The following is a 22,693-nucleotide window of genomic DNA, read 5'->3' as shown; positions in this document are numbered from 1 at the left end:
TTTGTGGGTGCTGGCAGCTGGAGAGCTCGCAGCCAGTGCAGGAGCTCCCGTGCTGGTTTTGGTGCTCTCTCTCTGCCTTTGTTCCCTCTCCCCCCTCCACCTACCTCTCCCAGTTTCTCTCCTTTCTTGCTGCTCCTCTGTCTGATCTGGGGAGGGTTTTCCCTCCCGTGCTCACAGACCTGCCGTTTCCCCGAAGGCTGGCTGCCCTCTTTAGCATGCAGAGCCTCATCTCCTCCAGGTTACGCAGAGGTGCTGCAAAAATAGAAGTGAGAGACAAATGCCCCATTGAAGCAGCTGGCAAGCTCTGGCTCCGTTCCCTGCTTCCTCTCATCTACAGTCGCAGGGCTTTATTCGTTTGTGTTTCTTTATTCCTATCACTTGATCTGCCTTTTGGAATACAAAATTGGGAGACTGATGGCTGATAGAAGTTGTCTAATCCCCTTTCCCCATCCTAGGAGGAAAATGGCTAGCCACCGATGTATTGGGCATTACATTTTCTCTCTCGGCTGTGCTCCCCTGCCTCCCAGCTCAGCTCGTGCTTTGATTCTTTCTTTGCCTTGGAGTTGACAGCTGCGTTGAGCTCCTTTATGAGATGCTTGGAAGAGGGGGGAAAGGTGGCAAATCTTGTGTCTGTTGTTTGGCACCCCAAGCCTTTGGGTTTTTGCTGCTGGTACAAAAGATACGAAGTGGTGTCAGGATGCTGTCTGGAGAGGTACTGATTTATACACTGGTGCAATGGTGCCGTTAGCCCTGTGGCATTCGGGCTGGTGTGGCATAGAGGGTTCCCCCAGGCCAGCCTCTGCATCCCATGCCTGTGGATCAGGCCCCAAGGTGTTGTCCTACTCCAAATCCACCCCAGGAGAAACCTGGCTTGCTCAGGCTGTGTCTATTAATGAATCATTCTTAGGGATGAGGTGGTGTAGTTTTATCTTGGGCTGAGGAGAGCAGAGCTTCCCAGTAAACAAGATAATGCAGCTTAGGGGGTTTTAACTGGGTAAACACTTCAGAGTTAAATGAGGGTAAACAAACTCCCGGGATCTGAGCTTCCCGCATGGTTGTCTGTGCGCGCCGAGCTCCCCCTGCCACAAAATGTCTGTTGTAGAGGTGGTGGGACGGGCTGTGGCTGAGCTCTGCAGGCAGCCCAACCAGGGTGTACCTGATGGAAACGGAGAGGCTTGAGCCAGTTTGAGCTGGCGCAGAGTTACATTTTGAGGCTTTGCCTAGCTGGCTGGGAGACCCAGGGTGTGTATTGTAGCGTGGCTGGAAAGCCAAGGCGCCACATCAGCCACATCTCTGCTAATGGGAGTCGGGGGAAACTGAGGCATTGGGGTGGATGAAGACCTGATGTAGGATCCAGGCAGGCAGTTGCAGTCCCAACTACACCAAATTTTCCACGTGGCCTTGGACCTGCTGTGGTCTCTCCCCATCCTTCTGGTCGCCTTTTCTGGATAACTTTGAGAATAATGTTCCCTTTCTCCCCCTCGCTGCTCTCTGTCGTGTTTGCTTAAGCTGTAAGCTCCTCAAGACAAGTGCTCTCTGCTGGGCTGCATGGGGCTCAGCAGCACTTTCCCGTAGTGATGCAGGTGTCTTGTGTCAGCCTGGGGAAGCCCACTCTAGGCACCATCGCATTGGAGCCTGGAGCCCCGAGCATCGGCACAGGGGCTGGCCTGGCCAGGTCTCTCCAGATGCGTGCTCGCGCACAAGAGACATGCGAACTCTCATTTTCAGCCGTGGACTTCACTGTGCATACACAGCTCGCAGGGAGCCAGCCCATCCCCAGGGATGTCCAGAGGCGCTTTGGTGGGCTCTGTGATGCTGCAGTAGCTTCCTTCCCCTTTGATACTCTGCCTCTGTTGCCTTTCCCTTTTTGTTGCTGTGCTGACCTCAGCCGATCTTGCCTTGGATCAATAGAACAAAATAAACGAGACTGAGAAGTGCTGAAGCCTGGCCCAATCGTATATGGGAAAGCATAACCAATATTGGATTTTGCTCAGTTCAGAGAATAGTGGAGGAAGGTGGAGAGGGTCAGAGCAGGCAGAAGGCTTGAGAAATGCATTTCTGGCTTCCAACATTCCCAGGACAGGTTTGGTAATCAGCCTGGCAAGTGAGCAGTAACTCCCAAACTTTTTGTGCTAACAAGCCAATGTTTTCAGTGAAAGCACCAGGCCAACCCATCTGCCATTGCCCCATAGCTCATCTTGGCACTTGGCCTGACTTGAATTTGTCCTTCTGGGATGGGAAGTCGTAGGACATAGTGGTGGGAAGGAACCTCGGGAAGTTGCCTAGTCTGTGCCCTTGCCTGAAGGCAGTTCAGCTCTGCTTAAATCATTTCAGGCCACGTGTATCCAGATCTGCGTGCAGCATCCAGGTGATGTCTCAGCAGTGCTTTGTAAAATCTCTCTATTTCTAATACTTCAGGACTGTGCAAGCATTTTCACATCTGCATTCCAGTGATATCGCAGAGCTTTTCTAATACAGGAGTTTCTCCTCTTAAGACATTTCTAATGGATGATTTCCTATCTTGCATCAGAAATGTTTGGTGCTAGTTCTCAAGGTGGTGACTTACCACTTTGTACTATTTCTTTTCATAATATTTCTGTTATTTCCATTCTCAAGATCACCTAGCTGTACCTACAGTCTTCTGTGCAGTGAGGATGTCTCCTCGCTTTGTGTCCTTGGCTAATTTCATTATCATGTTCCTAATTTTTGTTCCAGGGTCACTTAGGAAAATATTAAAGAACAGCAGATCCAAGGACAGACCTTGAGGAATTCCACTAATAGCCTCCCTCCAGTACAAGCCTCTGTCATTCTTCGCATAGTCAATGCCTTACAGTTGCCTTACAGTTTTCCTGCTAATCGGTGTCTTTTCTTGCCTCCCTTGTAATTCTGCGAGTGGCAGTGTATCAGATATTTTACTGAAGTCCAGATGGATTAGATTTGCTGCATTTCTTTTGTCTAGAAAATCAGTTATCAAAGAAAAATACCAAATTAGTCTTCATTTCAGCTTATTCAATTAGTTCAGTTCAGTGACTAGTTCATTAAGAATCGAGAAACTAAGTATGAGCTGAGAAAGTGGGAAATCTTGTCCTTTTTTTCTTCTAATCTATTAATAAAAATCAGCTGTGAGAGGATGAGATCTTTTAGTTTTAATGTGCTAAAGAACAGAGGGCTAGGAAGCAATTGGTTCAGTTCACCCAAATTAGTTGCTTTGCTTGCTTAACAAAACTGTTTTAAATGTAAAACATGTTTTGGTAATCTCATTTTTTCCTTATGTCTCCATATTTATCATGGTATTTATTGGTTGCTTAAAGCCAAGTTCCAGGTGCTGTTTTCTTGCATTTTGATTAAAGTTCAATATGCATGTGAATGTACCTTGACACAAATCACAATTAAAGTCTCATCTAGGAATCAAGACGTGTCAGTCAAACCTTCTAATATATAAAATGGAAATAACAAGGGTATAATTGTTGAAAGAAAAGTGTAAAATGCAACCTGCCTCCCTGCTTAGCATTAGGTAGATATTTGCTGTTGGTACGTTTTAATTCTTACTTGTGATAGTCAGCCCTTCCGTATGAAAACAAAAAATGTGAATGCAAAATGAAGTTCAAATCAATGACTTAAAAATAGATTTCCAGCCCGCTGATTTAAAACATGATTAATATTGGTGATGTAAATAATTTTGGTTTAAATCAGTCCCCCTGCATATAATATAATACAGCTGCAGATCAGGAGCACTAAGGTGAAATCTTGCCTGGGTGAAAGTTGGATAGGAAACTGTCATTGACTTCACAGGGCCAGAATTTCATGGCTTAAGTATAAGACATTCTACCTCCTCTCCAGGATGGGTGATTAACAAGACACCCCCTCCTTTCAAAGAGGCAAAAAACCTCAGAGAGGGTGAACCATCACTGCCCCGTTGAAGAGAAGTGCCCCAGGCTGGATGACTGCTTGGCACTGACTCCTCCTGGATATGAATGCTTGCTTCTCTGCATGGTTGTGGATGTTTCCCAAAATACCCTGATTTTCCTCATAAGCTGAGAGCACAGCCCATCTGAGGGGCAGGTTACCCCGAAGGCAGGTGTGTCCAGCAGGTTGGTTTGTCAGGAGCAGGCTGCAAGGAGAAGACAAGCCCAGTGGGTGTCAGCCCTATCTCTGATACGGTTTTACTGTCATTATACAGGGACCTTGTGCCTCTGCCTTGCCTCCTCGGAGGAGCCAACCGCTGATGGCCTCACATCAACTTCCCTGCTGGAGTTTGCCATGATGTCCCACCTGGAGGCCATGAATTCCCACGAGCAAACCAGCCTGGGGGCTGCGGAGCCTGATCTTGCCCCTGGCTCTCTGCATGCTGCCCCAGGATCGGGCTTTGCCAGCGAGGAGAATGAGGAGTCCAAGATCTTACAGCCTCCGCAGTACTTCTGGGAAGATGCGGGAGAGCTCAATGACTCCAGCCTGGACTTGGGACCAGCAACAGGTAGGTTACTTTTACCCCATTCTTCCTCCCTGCTCTGCAGGGACTCTGGGGGTGTGGAAGGATGCAGGGATCTGTCTTCCTGCTTTGATACAACTCTTGCTAAGAGGGCCTGAGATTAAACGTCAGCTCTATTTTCTCACCTCAGTGCCTGATGTGTCCCCGGTGAACCCTGAGCAAGCACAGGCTTTAGAAACCAAGTTACAGCTGAGCCTTTATTCTTGAGCTGCTATGAGCTGGGTAAAGTATTGCCTCCACCTAGTTTTCCATTGCCTCGTGCTCTTCTTTCTCTCTCTCCTTCCCCCTTTTATGGTCTCTTCTCTGTCCCTTTTTTCTGTTGCTGTCAATTAAGCACAACCTAAAGGTCTCAAGACCCCGGCTCAGAGATCAAGGCCATCTTGGGGTTTGAGTCAAAGCTGGTTCCCTGGGCCGAATTCTGGATTCCTCACTCTGTGATTTCAGTGGGGATTTGGCCTGAGAGGAGACAGCAGGTTTTCTCCCTTGGGCAGCTGTTCTGTTGCCTACCCTGTCCTGCCTGCCTCCTGGGGAGTCATGGCCAAAATGAGTTTCGTTAGGGTTTGAGCTTGCTTTCCTCTATGGAGTGTTTTTTGGTTTGTCTCCCCCTGAGCCCCTCATTGGCTTTGAGATGCCCTCAGGGAGAGGGGTGGAGGAAGGAGGAGGAGCATTGCAGGGTTTCCAGTAGCTTAGGAGATTATTTCACATGCTTCTGCTCTTAAGTGTCATGTGGGGTGTGTATTAAGTGTTACACAGGGGCCAGGCTTCAGCCTTATCCCTCCTCCCTTATCTAGTATCGCTGCCTCCCTCTCAGCAGGTCTGACTGAGGTCTGCAATTAGAAAGCACAACTCTTGTTTTATCTTCACTCCTATTTCTGTGACCTTAAAAAAGACCTGTACTCACACAGGGCTGAGGGCTGCCGCAGTGCTGTGGCTCAGGCTGCCTGTTGGGGCACAGCGCATGCTGGGCAAGGGCCATCCCGGCTTAGGTCTCCAAAGCTCACTAACCTTGCTGCTAAACTCATCTGGCCGTGCTCTTGCTGCCCTGCGGCTCGTGTGGCTCCCGGGGCACTTGCAGGCCTGGCCATGGGGAACCTGTGCGGATGCTGCCTCTGCAGCCATGCTGGGGGTGGATGGTGCTTGTTCCTACCAGTGCATCCTTGGGACATGCTCTGGCTTAGCTGCTCTCACATGCTGGCAGCGTGCTCAGCGGCGCTTTTATTTCTGTGCCAGCAGGCACCTGCATGTACTCACAGATCTGGACGTGACTTGGAGAACAGCATGTGCTTGTGCATTGAGAGCGAGATGCACTGGGTACCGAACCCAGCCTTGCCTCTTGCACGTGCCTCGCCCAATTTGTATGCAGAACATGCTCCTCTCTCCTTCCGTTCTTGCCTGCAGTGCTTTCCTCCATGAACAGATGTGCTCTTTCAGCTGTCCTTTACGTGTACCCTGCCTTATCCACTGCCCAGCTATCCCACTTCTGTGCTTCCAAGCACTGTTTTTTTTCCCCTGGACGTTGCTGTGTCCAGAGCTCGTGTCTCGGTGGTATTTCAGAACCTTGGTTAATAGAATAGTTTGAATTATTCAAGAGCTGGGAGCGCATTTCTGCTTAAAATTTAATTAGAAACCTGCTGTGTGTCATTTTACAATAAAGGATATTGTAATAGCATCCCTAAATTGGGCAGCCTTCTCCTGTCGTGCAAAGCCTGTGCATGAGAGATGCACACAACCAATGGATCTGACGTGCTGCATGTGTGACAGATGCCATGTGATACCTAGTGGAACTGTGTGATGACATCTGTTAGGTTATTTTCAACGTATAAATCCATTAAACAGTTTCAAACAGCTGCTGTTTAAGAAAAAAAAGGTTTATGGTGTAAGTTTTCCTTATGTGGGATTTCTCTCCGAATGACAGTGAAGTGTAGCCCGGCATAGTTGGTAGCTCTGTCCCAGGCACAGATTTGAGACCCTGTATCAATCAAGGCACAAACCAGTATTGTTATACTACTGGAAAGAGAAAATTCCCTGCTGTGAAAGGAGACCTGTGCTGGCTTCTTTCTGTGTTTGGTGTAAAGATATTGGGCCTGGAATTGGTGGTCTTGATGCAGATAGGCCAGATCTCCTGAGATTTCAAAGCTGTATTAGTCATGTCTCCTTTTTTTCTTTTATGTCCCTCTGAAGTCTGTGTGGGGAGACTCCTCTGCCTTTGTGCAACTTTGAGGCTGCAAGAGATAAAAAGTAATAACAATCTGCAGCTGCTGCTCTTTTTTTTTTTTTAAGTGCACTCGAACATCCTTTAAAAATATTTCTGGAAAACATGTGGCATCTAGGGCCACCTGTTAGTCCATTAGAAAGTGAGAACAAACTTCCACTGGCAGACCACAGCTCAGCCTGGGGCTCTGATTCTCCTGAATAATGTGCTTTTGCTGATTTATACCTTGGAACAGTAAATCTATATTGACATCAGTGAGCACCAGCCTGTGGAAGGACCCTGAGATTTGTCTCATTCTGTCTGAGTGTGTACAGAAGTGCGTGCTTGCATGTGTGCTAACCCATGCACAGCTGCTACCCAGTGGAGCTGCATCTGGAAAAGATGGATTAGGTCTGGTGGGAATGTGGATGCCATATCCTTATGGAAGGAAGCAGTGTGTGACTCGTACTTCAGCCAAAAGGCAAGTCAGTGGAGCTGTGAACCTGTTACTTCTGTATCCCACTGCCTTCAGGCTTCCAGGAACCCAGAAGCTTTTCAGGTTGTAGTTTGGGTTTGGCTGCTTTGTTTCACCTTTGGTATCAAATTGGCCTAAGCCATAGATCAACCCTGGAGACAGAGTGGACCTGCAGGGACTTGCATCTGGCCCTTCTTATCCTCCTTTCCCTTCTTCCCACCTTCTCCATCTTGTTTTGCCTGGAGGCCCCCAATCCCCCATATTTCTGACTGTCACACTGGATTTCCTGGGCAACAGATGCAACATCTTTTCTAGCTTTAGGGCTAGAAGATGGGAGCCATTAGGGCTGCAGGTCCTTTGAGTCCCTGATTTTTAGTGAAAGAGTTATATGGTGGTGTATTCATCCTGGAGTGCTCCCTGGTTTGCACCTCTTTGTGTTCTCCTTTGGCTCAGGCAGAACGCAGTGCCCCATGTGTTCCTCTTCCAGTGAAGGCTCTAGGTTGAGGCAGCCTAATCATTAATTGCTGGAAGTGCGGGCTCCCGAAAACTGATGCAAGACTTGTGAATGTCTGGTGAACGAAGGCACTTAGTCCCTCTCCTCCCTTGCCTAACAGCTAAGCCTCCAAGGATTGGAGTGCATCATCACACTTTCCAGCGTGATGGTGGGCTGGCATGAAGCTTGCTTTGTTACAGCCAGGGTCTGCTCTTTTAGCTCCAAGGTTGTGCCTTTGAAGACGGAGGCATGACTGTGCTGGGAGCTATCAAATCTAGCCTTATAGCTTGGTGATTCGCTGGGATGGCATGTGGCGCTTTGGGGGTGGGGTGGGGAATTGTAATCTTTTAATTATTCATAGCAATTAGCAGAAGGGATTCCCAGGAGAGCTAGGATGAGGGATAGCAGGACAGGCAAGTTAGGAGGACTGTATTTAAAGATAAATAAGTTTTCTGACCAGCTAATGGCATAAAATATCTTCCATCCCCAACTCTTCTCTGATAGTGAGATTCACTTCCTTCTTGCCTCTGGCCAGAGGGATCCCAGTATCTCTCAGCCTTACTGAAATCTGCTGCTTCTTCATTCAGACTGACAGCAAATCTGCAGTTCTTAATACCATCTTCAACCCAAGCATTAATGAAATGAAGCACCTGGTAAAGACTGTCTACATAAGAAGCTTAGCGCTGAGCAGCCCTCTGCCTGAGCTCCGCTCCCGGGATGCCTCTTGTTTACGCCCTGGTTTAGTGTACACTGACACGTTAGGTGATCTATCTTGGGACAAGCCATCTCGACCAAGACATTGCTGGCAAAGGCTGACCTGTGACAAAGAGGGTTTCTCTGTGCATAGTGATATTCTGGTGCAGCTATTCCTGACTGACTCTCTGTTTGGGTGAGGGTGGCTTATTCTAGCCTTACTGCAGTTCATACACTGATCAGGAAAAAGGTATGGGGCTATTTGGGAACAGCTGTAGCGCTTGGTGCCCAGTCTCTACGTGAAGCAAATTCCAAGCGTAATGAGACTGAACCACTTTGCTACCCTGGGTCTCTCTTTTAACTATGATCCCTTTTGTGTGTGTGGACCTGTCTTGGAGTCGCAGAGAGTAACTTCTAGCTCTTCTGGAAGATTAGAATATTAGCCCCAACCGGCTCAATTCCAGCACCAGTAATTGCATTTTGCCTCTGAAATCTCCCTGCAGTTTCAGTCAGATGGAGTATGCCTTTTTGCAGTAAGCCTCACTACTCTATACTGCAAAATGGCGAGCAGATGCCACCTAAGACCTGGCTGCATTTTAAGCAGCGAGTAGAGTGCACCTTGCAGTTCCCAAAGTTGGCAGGCGCTTTAGTGTGAATGGTGCTGTCAGGCTGCGGTGTTGTGGTGGGAGCCCAGGAGTGTTCTTGTCTTTATTACAGTGCCTTCTAGTTATCAGTAATTCAATCACTGGTTAACATGATCTTCCAGTTTAATCCAATAAAGACCTTATGGTCACGTTATGTGTACTAAAAACAATGAGGGTCACCCTTTTTCTGGGCTGTCACTGTTGCTTTAAACAGCTTATAGTGGCAAATACAGGGTAGGGAACCTTGTAGGGCAGTAACTGAGACCAGCTCTTCTGAATGAAGGAGAAGCAGGAATTTAATGAATTAAATGTCTGGCAGGGGAATCATGCTTTGGCACAGTGCCAAGTGTTGGCCCATCTGGTGTCAGGGAAGTTTCGGTATTGATTGCAGAGGAAGCAGGACATCGCCTAAATGGCGGCTCTTGCAGAGGTTTGGAGCTCATGTTCACCCCTCCCAGGGCAAATCATCTCCCCAGGCGAAGGAAATTACTTGACCTAGACCTAGATCTGCTGGGAGATGCAAAGGGCAGGACTTGGAATGGCAGGAGGGTTGTGGAAGATCGTTTCTTTAGAAAATAGTGCCTGAGGGTCTTTGCAAGAGAGCTTGGAAGATAAAAGCTGGAGGGGGTTTGGGGGAGGCAAAGTCAACTGGATGCTGCAATGTGAGTAATATCACTACTGATGGAAAGCATTAAGGGGTATAGCTAAGGATGTGGTGTCAAGGAGGTGAGGTGGAGGTGTGGAATTTCATATCGGTGAACCAGCCTCCCAAGGGGGTAGTGTGACTGAGAAGCTCTGGGAGAGAACATGACATGGAGCTATGGCTGCCTGTTACACTCATCAGGTCTATTCCTGCTAGACTGTTCGGCCAGAGGTGCTGAGACAGTTTTGTGGCTCCAGCTGTCCCCCTCTGTGATCAGGCTGGTTCCATTGTGGCTTGGCTGCTCTTGTTTGTGGCTGGAAGGGGTACGTGGCACATGTAACCTCTGCGTGTGGCCACAAGTTCCTCTTGTGCTCCCACCTACTGCTGATCTTGGTGGGAGACTTACAGAGCAGACCCTGGCGGGGAAGGAGCTGATGATATGTGCAGTTACTACCTCCTTCCTTCCCAGGCACCCTTCTCTTTGGCAGCACTCTGCTTCCTCAGTGAAGTTTGATGAGCTGATAAACCAGCCTGATAAATCTGGCACTGCAGCCAGCTCCATAATACCCGTCTCCTTTAACAGAAGACTCTGCCCAACTTCTGCAGCAGGAGCACAGGTCACCTGAGCCTGTCTGGCCTCTCTGTTCCATGGTTGCTGTTTCTCTCCACAAAAGCTGGTGGGGATGGGAGTGGATAGCACTGTCATAGGTAGGTGGGAAGGTCTGTGGGTGGACTTCAATATGCCCAGGGCTTGGGAGCCAGGTGTAGAGGGTCTGCTGAAGGGAGGGGACAACCAGGTGGACCAGTGGGTTGCAGGGTCTAAAAGACTGCTTGCTGAAGGGGAACTGCTAGCTGAGTGTTGGAAGGAGCTGCTAAAAATGGGAGGTACTCTTTGAGTCCCCTTAGGGCTGGAGGGAAGGGGAATCAAGGGAAATGCTGAGAAGACTCTTCCAATGGGGAAGCTCTTAGCTCTGCATTACACAGATGAGTGACAGAAACCAGCTTGTCTGGAAGGAGCCTTGGGAAGAATATGCTGAGACCAGCTTAGTGGGATCATACCAAAGAGATGGACAGGGTGCAAAAATTCCTTCAAATCATAAAAGAGGAATGTAACCTAAAAGGAAATATGAGTGCCTTAGAGACTTGATCTTGAGAAGTGGATAGATGCCCTTGGTAGTGAGGTAGTAGGAGGTGATTCCAGACAGGAACTAAGTGTCTAGCTGGAGAGTCTGGAAGGAAGGATTGACTCACCATCCCTAAACCTCTGAACCTGGAAAGTGATTGAACCCCTTTGGGAACTGGGTTGTACGGGGAGCTCGTTGTTTTAATGAGCACAAGCTAGCACAACTCTGACCAAAATGCCTCAAGTTTCACTGTTCTCCATGCGAATCTGAATAACAGCCCTCACAAGATTTGAGGGGAATTGAGGTTATAATCAGTGGGGTCTTATGAACTAGACAGGAGAAGGGTGCTCCCAGCTTAGCATGCAGGATAGTGGAGGGACTGGTGGCAAGTGGGGATGTTAACTCAGTTAGCAGTGAGTGTGAGGATTCCTGTGTCTGCTTCTGCCTTGTTGATTTGCTGGCCCAGAGAAGCAGCTCGGGTTGCAGTCCTTGGCTGCCTTGTGAGACAGAAGCCTGCTGGGAGAGAGCGGGATTGGTTCTCCCTGAGCTTCCATCGTCCTGGAGAGAAGGCAGAGGCAGCAGACGCTCCGGCATCCTTAGATCTTGTTGGTGGAAAGGCGGCATCGCTGCACCATGTGGGGCTTTCCCCCATGGGAGCTAGCTAACCTGTGACAGCGCATCTTAAGGAAAGGTCAAATGTGTGACTTCAAAGTAGAGCTGGCAGGCCAGGAGCATTTCTAGCTCCTGTGGGGCAAACCTCATGTTGCTTTTTCCCAGTTTGTTTTTCTGCTGTGCCCACCTGACAGTTCTTGCTCTCCTCCAGGTGGGAAGAGGGGCAGGGAAGAGAGGAGGGGCAGAGGAGCCGAGAATAGCTGAGAATGTCTTTAGGCAAAGGAGATGGCAGACTGGATCACTGATCCTTGAAAATAACATCTCATCTGACAGGGCATTGTTTTAAGGGGCGAAACCCTCACTTTTCACCCACAGCACATCAGGGCAGGCGGGGTTCCTGCTGGGGTTAGTGTTTTTGGTGCAAACCCTGAGTATCTTTGCAGCAGGAGGAGCAGCAGAGCCCTGCGAGATGCACTAAACCTTCACCATCTGTCTGAAGAGGGTGCTGACCTAATGTCCTCAATCCCGTGGTCTGTGGCTGTTCCTGCCATTAACCACCACCCATCTAGCAAGGCAGTGACTGTGTCTGCAGACACTGGGACGTGTAGCTGTTGGTAAGGGCCTTTGGGAAGACCAGTGCCAGGCAGGGGGGGAAGATGTTTTTTGTTTGTCTGTGCTGCCACTGATTGCTCTTACCAGCCTCCTTGGCCTCTCAGGGAGCATCACCAGGTAGGCTGTTGGCTAGCAGTAATCTTTTAATCCTCAGGGTCTTTGGGTAGAGTCTCAGTCAGGATGGGTGCTCTCTATTGAAACACAGTGGCAAAGCGGACATTGCTTCTGCCTGCGGTGGTCGGTAGATGTTTGCAGCCAGAACTGGGAGACAGTCACCACATCACAACCCTGAAAGTCAGCAGCTGGATCATGCTCATCTTTGGGCAGCATCTGGAGGGAGCTGCTGACAACATGAAGGGATTGAGCTGTGGGTTAGGGAAGCCGCTTGTCAGCTGAACAGGAGCATCTTTGCACATCCTGCTCGGGGTGGAGGAGGCAGCGTGGTTCTCTGCTCAGGAGGGATGGGGAGGAGCATGCAGGAGCAGCATGGGCAGTCCTGGTTGCCAGTCCAAGGCAACGGATGTGTTTGCTGACATGGTCCTCCCTGCCTGGGAGCTTGCTCCAGCAGCAGCAAGCGATGGATTGGAGTCACAGATGCATAGAGGTTCCTTGTGCAGATTCCTCTGTAAGGCATCCAGACAGCTGCTGCCCATTTTGCTCAGTGGAGCATCTGCTTTGGCAGGCCGGAGAGGAGATGAGGGCCCTGGGGATTTCAGACAGTCACTTAATAACAGTAACCATAGTCAGGGCAGGGTGCTCGTTTCTGGCTGTGGAGGGATCCTCTTCCTTCCCTTTCTCAGTCAGAATATGTGCTGTGCTCATCTTGAGGAGAAAGGGAGTTAATTGGGATGCAGACGCCTAGAAACGGAGCTCCTTGGGTACAGGCAATTTCTTAAGAAAGATGAAGGTTGATTTATGCCTGCTGGATTTATGCCTGCCACTCTGAGCTTAACGTGTCTGATCTTACAGACACTCTCCTTATCCTGGGATCCCAGCTCCTTGCTGGGCTTCCAGAAGAAGCCACTGCCTGCTCTGACGTGACATTTATGAAGTGCATCTTTCTCCTTCAGCATCTACATTTGTCTAGCAACATCACATGCGTTCATGGTCGGAGCCACAGAACAAACGGGGGCTGAAGTTGGAGGGAGAGGAGTTAATTTGGCTCCTGTTTCTGGCTTCTGTTTCCCTGCAGCAAAACTGTTCCTTAATGACACGGAAAACTCATAATGCAGATGTTTGTGGGATGACTTTTCTGCTGTGAAGTGCTGTACAAACTGAAGTTCTGCATTTCAAAGATGCCTGGGTTGATTCAGGTTTTGGTGGTCTTACTTGGGCGTGCCAGGGAGTAGGATTTGGTTTGCTGTGCTGTTGTTTCTCTTCCCTAGTATTTCCCATTTACCCTGTGGCTGATTGCTGCTACCACCCAGTATATTTCTGAATCCCATGTGAAATTAATCCCTGGGTCCCAGCTTAATTCTTAACTTTCACAACCTCACCTTGGAGATGCCAGGTATCAAAGCTGTTATTTGCGGATCTTCTGGCTAGCAAGTCTGTGGAAACACCTTCAGGACAGAAAGGAGTGGGGAGAATGAACATGTGAATTATCCCTAGGGAAAGTGGGATGGGACAGGCTGCTGGGGAAGTGCAGAAGGTTGCACTGCACTTGTCAGATGGGATTGTTCTTTTCAGTGGCAGGCTACCTGCTCTTAGAGGGTCTCTGCCATTTGACCCCATCTGTGGCTAGACACATATAATGGGGCCAGCTCTCTGCCTTTCAGAGTTCGTGGTTACTTGGGATGTCACATGAAGTCTTTTGGATCTCTTTTTAGATTACAGCTTTCCTGCTGCATCTCAGAAGACTCTGCTGAAAGGGAATGGGACACAGGTGAAAGACAACTGGGAAACAGCCACTGTCCAGCCGCCAGCAGAATTTGTTGAGCCTGACTTGCACACACCTTTCTCCAGCACACTGGAGGAAGAGGAGGGGCTGCTCCCTATAGACCACTCAAGAGGAGGAGCGGAGAGCCTCCAGACCTCTGGGCCAGAGGTTACATCTTCTGAACCAGTGAGCCAAGAGGACTCCTTCTCCCTTCTGTTTTCCACAGCCTCCGCCAGGCCAGGTGTTGTGACCGAGGCAGCCATAGGAGGGCAAGAAGAGGACTCTGTTCCTCCAGGCTTAGACCTTGGGAGCAGTATGGGACCAGGTCTTCTGCCTGTGTCCTCTATTTTTTCTACTACTACTGCTGCGAGGTCTCCCAGTATTTCAGAAGAGCCCTTTGAGGTGACAGCTGGGGACACATGGGCTGTTGGGGGAGCAGATTCGGAGCTGAATGTGCCTACCACAAGAGCAGAGCTTGCAGAGACCACGGTGGAGGCTGGTGGGGAAGAGCATTCAGCCAAAGAGGAGGTCTCAGAGACCACGGTGGGATGGGAGATGCTGGAGCCCACAGTGCTGACTGAAATGGAGCAGACTGTGGAAACGCCTGTGGGGACACCCTCTCCTGGAGGCAGCTCCTCAGGCACCCAGACTCTTTCTGGCAGTGAGCAGCACCCCACTTCTTCTGCGTCTCCGTGGGACAGGGCTGACGAGCCTGCGCTGGATCCCATTTGGAATGACACCGAGTCAGCCACTGAGGCTGTAGCAGCAGAGAGGAGCTTGTCACCGCAGGCTGGGGACACCCGCATGGCCATGCTGCCAACAGAGCTGCCCTGGGACTCAGAACAGGTAGCACTGGGAGCAGGGAGTGGGTGGGAGGTTATAGTGGGGATATTTGGGTACTTCTGTCTGGGCGGGTGTTTAACCCCTTAACCTTACCCACATCCTGAAGTCTGGCTGGTGGAAGTAGCTTCTTCTGTTCACCCAACCAAAACTGAATTTTGGGGGATGTTTTTCACAGCACTTCTTAAGGGTATCCATCATCCTTGGTGAAAGCCCTGCGCCCTAACATCTTCCCCAGCGAACTGCTGCACAAAATCTTGCTTCTAATAAACACCTGCCCTCTGGGGCATGCACAGCAGCGAAAGCTCCTTGTTTCCTCAGCCTGCATTATTGGAAGTGTCAGGACAAAAACGGCCCCAAGGATTTCTGGAAATGGAGTGAGAAGGAAGTGCTATTTTTGCTGCTGCTGCCTGCAGGGACCAGATGCAGAGCAGGTGGAGCAGGGTACAGAGATCTGTAAGGATGTTGGTCTAGGAGAGCCTGTGGGAGAGGAAGTGTGAGGTGAACTGTAGTTCTTGAATCCAGCAAACTGGCAGCTGGTTAAGGGAAGATAGGTAGCAGGAGCTGGCTGGTGAGAAAGTACCAGGAAAAGCTTTTAATTTTGCTTTCTGCCCCACGGTACTTGGGACCCAGAGCGAGTGACTTAATCCCTCTGTGTGTCCGATCCTGCCTGCGAAGTGCTGCCCTGTCTCACCAGTTTGTTTAAGGACCACACAGACTCCTGATTAGGTTTTGTGTTGTGTTAAGTGCTGATCACGTACAGGATAAGGCTGCAGGCTAGAGAGCTTTCCACTGAGTACCTGAGTCCTCCTGGAGTCTAGATACAGGTGGAAGGCAAGCTGGCACAGTATCTTGTCCCTGCCCCGTGTGCTAGCACTGAAATAGTGTTTCCTCCTTAGTGCAGGGAGTTAGAGAACAGTTACGTCCTTTGAGAAGTGCTTCTCTGGGGTATGGCACAGCCCCTTGCTCCTGCCCCTTGTGTGCCCCGTGCTTTCAGCAAGAGCGCTGCATTTGCTACCCAAACCCAGCTGTCTTTATGTCTTGTCTCTCCAGGTGATCTGCAAAGACTGGAGCAACCTTGCGGGGAAAAACTACATCATCCTGAATATGTCAGATAACATTGACTGTGTAAGTCAGTCCAAAGAGATTTGATGGCATGGGGGGAATAGTGCTTAGAGATGTGGAGGCAGGCACAGCTCTTGCTGTCTGCTTTCACTACAAAGCATTTTAAAAGCACTAAATCTCAAAGTCCCTGTAGAGGCTGTGGAGAGAAGGAGAGGAGGACAGAAATATTCCTTGAGTGGGTGGAGAGGGAGGATTTTGCTCAAAGTCTAGCACATGTCAGTCCCATATTGGATTTTGTCTAACTCCTGGCTGCTAATCTGTGTCAATCAGTACCTGGATTGTCATGAGACATGAGAGCATTTTAACATTTAACCTCTTACTGGTAGGAAACATGGCAGGATTGAGGTGTGAGTCTCCTTCCCTCTCTGCCTTTTGCTTCCTCTGCTTCCAGGACATAGTAACGTTCCTCTGATGGCTCAGAGGAATAGGAACTCCCCATTTGCAGTGTGAATGGTTCAGTGTCAAGCAGCTGTCACTAAATCTTCCTTAAGTGCCTCTTCTCCCCACCCTGTTATCTTGTGTGTTATCTGGGTCTGTTAACCAGCCACGCTCTGCTAATCCAATGCCTGTCCATCCATCCCCATAAAGCTGCAGTTAATTCATGAGGCCAGAGCCCCTTGTGGGTCCCTGGTAAAAGGGCTCATTCACCTCTGCTGGGCCTTTTGTCAGGCACTTGAAAACCCGTTGTGAAAGGCCTGGGGTCAAGGTGCCTTTCATAATTCTAAGAAATGATTATGAGCCTGACAGCCCGAGACAGAAATGTTTCATTGGGGAACCATGTTCTAGCCTCACGTGTCTGCACTTTCGCTTGCTGCGGCTCCTGCTCTGGGCAGAGCCGGCTGGTTTTGTTACTGCAGGGTGGCTCTGTGGCACTGACCTATTTCCACTACTGGTTAGTTGTTGGTTTTTTTTGGGGGGGTGGCTTTTTTTTTTTTAAGGTGAGCTTTTTGGGGACAGGGAAAACAGGGGAATTCTTGTACACAATAAAGCATGCTGACTGCTTTAAGGGTAGATGAAAAGTCAGTCTCTTTCCTTCTGATTTAGGCAAACCAGTTTGCTCTTCAGAGGGTTTTAAGTATCTCTGCTACAGTTCACAGTTCCAACTCAGAAAATCAGTCCTTGAAAACCAGAGTTCTGCTGCCCTGTTTCCTCCATGTCCTAGTTCCAATTGCTCTTTGTCCCATCTCTGTGGAGTTTAAATGCTGGTTAATTTTATAATACATAGTAGCTTCCTTCCTGTGGTCACTTGCACTTGTGTCGTTCAAACCACTAGAAGGGCGAGAACTGAAAAGCAGATGTGCAGATGTCTCTTGACCAAATTGTGTCTTTACTGTTGAATCCTCAGTTGTGCCTTGCTGAAAGAAGACAGTGCCCTGGGATAGGCAGGACTGAACTGTTTTTCTACTTGATTTCATGTTTCAAAACATATTTCCCAGAGAATGGTTTGTGCTGTCCTCCCCCTTATTCAAAGGGACACTTGTCAACATACATATTTAACGTGAACATCGCTTCGTTCCCTGCCTCCCATTACCACTTTGCATGGCTGAAGCTGGAATCAAGCTGCTCTTTCCACTGTTGTTGATGCAGTTTGTTTCCTACCCATGGTAATTTGTTCCATTTGGGCAACTCACCTACCCTCTGCCTGTCCCTTTTGTTTTCTGGTTTTTGTATCTGAGCCCTGTGGTGTTTGGATTTCCAGCATTGCGAGAGAGAACCTGCATTGCAAGTGCTGCAGTTTAAATTAGTGTGAATGGGGATTCCTCACATATTTCCTGTGTTTTGATGCCCTGATCTGGTGTAGTACCGAGTCCCACTGAAAAGCCGAGGGACATGGAGGATGCTTAGCCCCTTCCAGAGGGTTGCACCTTGAGCTTTAATGTTCTTCACAGCGCCAGGCTTTTACCTGCTGCAGGGATGATGTCTGTATTGCTGGGTTAAGCTGGCAGCCCATTTATCTTCCTAATGGGCTCTGGGCAAGGCAGTCACTTCAGTCTCTCTCTGGGCACATCTCCCACTCAATATACCTGGGAATTTTGCCCAAGTGAGGACTGCAGGATCTGACCCAACAGTGGTACCTGGCTACACATCCAGAGGTGACCTCCACCTCGGCTCACGTGTGTTCAGGCTCTTTCATAGCTTCCTTTTCTCCACCATGGGGAATTTTTCAGTGCTCTGCAACCTCTGCTTTCCCCATCACTAGAAGCATCTCACCTCTGCCCTCCTCCCTGCTCTTGGGCTAAGCTGCTCCCTCTTCCTCCGCATCCCCAAAACAGAGCCGCAGGCTGGCAGCGGGGCCGTGAGCCGGAGCCGCAGCTGAGCAGCATGGCGCTGCATCCTGGCGCTGCTCCTCCTGCCTCCCCGTAACCTGATGAGAGGAGGCACTGACAGGCCCTTGTGATTCAGGCCTCAGTCATCGGTGTCTTTTGCAATTAGGCCATTTTCGGTACAGGCCTGTGCCTGCCCTGAGCGCTTCGAATTGCCATGGCAACAAGAGCTCTCCATTTTATTAATCATCTGTGTGGCCTTCAGGTTGGCATGGCAACCGGAGATAAGAATAGAAACACAGGAGTGAGAAAGCGGCAAAGGAGCCCGCCCAGGGATGGCTGGAGCATGTCAGGCTGAGCGGCACCCGCTGACCCAGCGCTGGCTGCGGGGAAGAGTCTGGCTGCTTCCTTCTTGTCTTGCACGATAATGTCGCTTCGGGATCCCTGTGTGTGCCGGGGGAGCTGGGCTTGGCATGGTGTGGGGCGTATGGCAGCTGCAGGAGCTGAGGAGGAGGGTTGGTGTATCGGGAGATGTATGTGGGTCCAGCCTCGGGCACTGGGGATGTGCAGGGGAGCGTTGCACTGGGTTTAGCATTGCTGCCTTCTGGGCATGCCTGGTTCAGGGGTCTCAGCCACACAACTGTGCCAGCCCTGCAGTGCTACATCTGCCCTGTTCCTTCCATGCACTCACTAAGGTCCCTTTCCTGTGGCAGGAGGAGTTCCGGCTAGAGAGGGGTCCCCAGCTGTTGGCACTGGTGGAGGATGCCTTCTCCAGACAGGCGGATGGACCGCAGGACCGCTGGCTGATCTCTCTGAGCAAACCCAATGAGAACGACAAGCACTTGCTAATGACACTAGCAGGGCAACAGGGTAAGTGCTGGGAGAAGGAGCCTTCCCGTGATGGGGCGGGTGTATTTAAGGGGCTCTCACTTGGAGGTGCTTAGCCATGTTGGAAGGAGCTTTGCTCTCCAGCCCATTTCAATCCCACCAGTTTCCAGTCTTAACTGGACTTGAGGGATGGAGGGCGATTGAGGACATAAGACCCTTTTTTTTCCACATCTGCATTCTGGTTTGTCCCTCACCGCTTGCACGAAGCTCCATCTTCTGTGCTTTGCCTCCTGTTTTGCTCCCTCCCTGGATTGCCTTCACTCAGGCGTCTGTCAGCTTTACCCAGGTGCTTATATATTCTCCTCCATGGGCAGGCCACTGCAATGGCAGGACATGACAGCCTGCTCTTAGTTCAATTCTTAACACTTCTTAAGTCTTGTCTGAACTGGGCCAGTCCTGACAGTGCCTCCCCTGCATCCCCAAAGAAACAAAACCTGACAGTGAAAGGTGGGCTGGGCTGGAACATTTTACCATCTCTTTAATCCCCTTTTGGTAGGGGGGTGCTTTTCCTGTACTGCTTCTGCTGCCTGCTTAGTGACGGAGGCCTCTAATATTGACCTTATGGCCTATGTGAAAAAAACCCAACAGTATTCTAAAATGCCCCACAGTGATAGGAAAATGGAGCTAACGTTTAAGTGGTATTTGCTGTATCGATGCCTTAAATCATTGCATCTCTCCCAAGCCCTTGGCATGTGCCAGTGAAAAGACTTTGGTGAGCATTTGGTCTTCTAAACTAAAACCTTCATGCCATCCTGAGAGGGGACATCCCCCTTCCTGGAGAAGAAAACAGGTCTGAACGCCAGAAGCACAGCCAGGCTGGGAGATATCCCCGACTTCAGCAACTTCAGGAACCAAAGTATTTTCCACTCTGAATAATCAAGCTTTTGTTCAGTTCCTCTTTTTACTGCTGTGCAAGTGAAGGGAGAAATGGGCCTCAGCCTCTGAATCCTCCCTCACTGCTCCTGTTCTCCTGGCTCGGAGAGCATCCTGGGGGCTGTTAGGGAAGGAGGGTCCCAGGAAGGGGTGGCTCAGTGTGGGCTGGTGGCTCCCTGGCTGAAGCTGTCTCCTGCTGGGATTGGAGCTTTTACAGCACATCTCCTGCAGCCTCTGCTGTTGTGGCAGGCACACCACCTTGCCAGGGTGTCCTGCAGAGCAAAACACACCTGCTAAAGGTTGTGATAGGTGAGCATGGAGCTCTGTTGGGAACATCTTGAGTGCTGCAGCTGAGGATCAAGTTGTGTTGGACAGGAAGGCTGGATCAGGCAGTATAGGCACCTGCCTCCACTTTTTGGGTGTTGCCGCTCACTCCCAGAGCAGACACAGATCCTGAGAGCTTCTGTGGCTGTGGGAAGGGCACCTAGGTGCCTCCGGTATCAGTACGTTTCTGGATTTTTTCCCCCCCTTTAAAGAACATTTGGAGGTACCCTTGGCTGTGGTCCTTGCATTCTTTCAGCCTCCTAACATAAAGTACCAATGAACAAAAATGTGCATTCCCCTGCCTCCATTCTGTTGGGGATTTCAGAGTGATGAGTACATCTATCTGAGCTAACCTGAGCTGAGAGCAGCGCTGATCTCTCCCTCTACTTCTTCACAGGCGTCATCCCTACAAAAGATGTTCTCATGGCACTGGGGGATATTAAGAGGAGCTTAGCTGAGGTAAGAGCCTGTCTGCCTGCATCCATTTGTTAAGACTAGCTATACAATTAAAATAAGCACCTTGAAAACTGGGACCATATCTTAGTCTAACTGAGTGCTGAACGCACAGCAGGCAAACAGATGAGTCAGACACTTGGCAAACTCCCTTCTCCCCTCTCTGGTAGTTGCCAGGCCATCAAATGTCTGCTCCCATTAAGACAGTAACTGTGGGTTATTCCCTCCTTGCTTTTCTGGCTAGGTTGTGAAGCTGCTTTTCACACATTCATTTTGTTGGGATACTTGGTCTCATCCCTTCTACACTATTGCCTGTGGCGATGCGGGTGCTGCAGAGCCCCAGATTTGGCCCTGCTCACCCTACAGCTGTTTTACATACGTTGGCTGCTCAGGCTTTGCTGAAGGAGGTGGGAGAGGTGCCTGTACTAGATGGGACACATTCATACACCTTCCTGCAATCCCAGGGTCTGCATTTCACTTAGACAACTGCCTGCCTACACAAGGGCAGGCAGAAGACCAGAGGCAATGGATGCCAGACTCCACTGCCAGCTGCCTCTAGCCCTCATGTATTCCCCCCTAACCCTGGACAGCTTGGAAGAAGGTAGAGATGAGGGCAAATTAGTCCCATGATCTCTGACTTTGCCCCTTAGGCCTATGAGGTACGTAGGCACTGAGGGCCTGATTCTGCTTGGTTTTTTAAACTACTGGAGTAATTCTGCTGACTTTAGCAGCAGAGTTGGGCCACTGCCTTGCTGGCTTTCTGCTCTCAGGTTTTTCCCTAATCTAACAAACTGGTGCAGTTAGACAAAGCAAATTAAGTGCTCAGTGCTGTATTGATTGACTTACACCAGAGAAAGTGCGAAAAGCCAACCCTGTAGAAATGCGTGACTGAAGTATCAGCAGCTAGAACTGTCCAGAAAGAAGGATTTGCACTGGTGCAAGGTTTGACTTCTTTGTGCAACTGTGACCCTATGTTAACGTGCATCCTACCAGAGCCGCCTCATCACCTGCCCCCAACTCTCTGGCTCTATCAATAATGAAACACTGCTCATTGCACTGACCTTGCGCTAGCACGAGCTTGGAAGGAGGAGGGAAGATATTCTCTTACACCGGTCATACTTACTATTGAATTGATACATAAGGTGTTTGAAATCTGCCAAGTCACTGGGACCGATGTTGGGCTTTGTTTGCTGACAACCACTGGGGGCCCATTTCTAGGGCAGCTATTCCTAAGCTTTTTGGATCAGCAGGCAGCTGTCCACTTTCAAGATCTTGGAAAGACCACTATGCCCTCTTAGGACCAGAGCTTTAATGGAAACCTATTTATTATGGTTACATTTTCTGTCAAACGGTCACCAAAGTCTCAGTGCCCATCAGTGGTCCATAGTTTGTCTTGGGAATGCATAATCTTGGGCAGTTTCTCCCATGAAAGCCTCCTTGTCTTGCACACAGGTGTGATCCTTGTGCAGGTGATCTAGATAAGATTGTGCCTACTGTCATTTGCTGATGCGTCAGCTTTCATGGAAGATGGTGTTAAATTTAGTTATGTGCCTTCTAGTCATGTAAGACAGTGTAGATCCTGACTACCCAACCCTGGCTTTTAGTTCTTCTGCCCACAGTAATGGTTCTGTACTTGGTCCCTGGAAAGTCTGAACAGGATCCCACCTGACTGCAGGCCAGGGGATTTAGTGTACCCCTTTCTTCTTTCCAGATTGGCATCCAGAACTACTCAACCACCACAAGCTGCCAGTCGCACCCCAACCAGACTCGCAGTGATTATGGGAAACTCTTTGTGGTACTGGTGATCATCGGCTCCATCTGTGCCATCATCATTGTATTGGGGCTCATATACAACTGCTGGCAGAGACGCCTGCCCAAGATGAAGAACATGGTGAGCACGGGACAGGTGGAGAAGGTGGCTAGACTCTTAGCCCTTGGGAGGGAGGGGATTGGAAAGTTAAGAGGGAGATTGTTTTCCCCATCCACTTACTAACATAGCTGGATACACTGCTGGAGCAGCAAGGGAGCCCATTCAGGCATGAGAGAGATCACAGAATCATTAAGGTTGGAA

General features: G+C 49.6%; 1 protein-coding gene across 1 annotated transcript; it reads left to right on the top strand.

Moving 5' to 3' along the window:
* Nucleotides 1-4,180: 4,180 nt before the first annotated feature.
* PODXL2 (podocalyxin-like 2) lies at nucleotides 4,181-22,537 on the top strand (the record flags this gene model as incomplete). Its single annotated transcript, XM_009587149.1, has 6 exons — nucleotides 4,181-4,474; nucleotides 13,806-14,701; nucleotides 15,749-15,823; nucleotides 18,798-18,954; nucleotides 20,567-20,628; nucleotides 22,334-22,537. Coding segments are annotated over 6 exons (1,688 nt in total), but the record flags the coding sequence as incomplete, so codon positions are not given.
* Between the last annotated feature and the right edge of the window lie 156 nt (nucleotides 22,538-22,693).

This window comes from Fulmarus glacialis, unplaced genomic scaffold (assembly GCF_000690835.1).
Source record: "Fulmarus glacialis isolate BGI_N327 unplaced genomic scaffold, ASM69083v1 scaffold29371, whole genome shotgun sequence".
Lineage (NCBI taxonomy): Eukaryota > Metazoa > Chordata > Aves > Procellariiformes > Procellariidae > Fulmarus > Fulmarus glacialis.
This window is presented reverse-complemented; position numbering and strand designations above follow the sequence as displayed.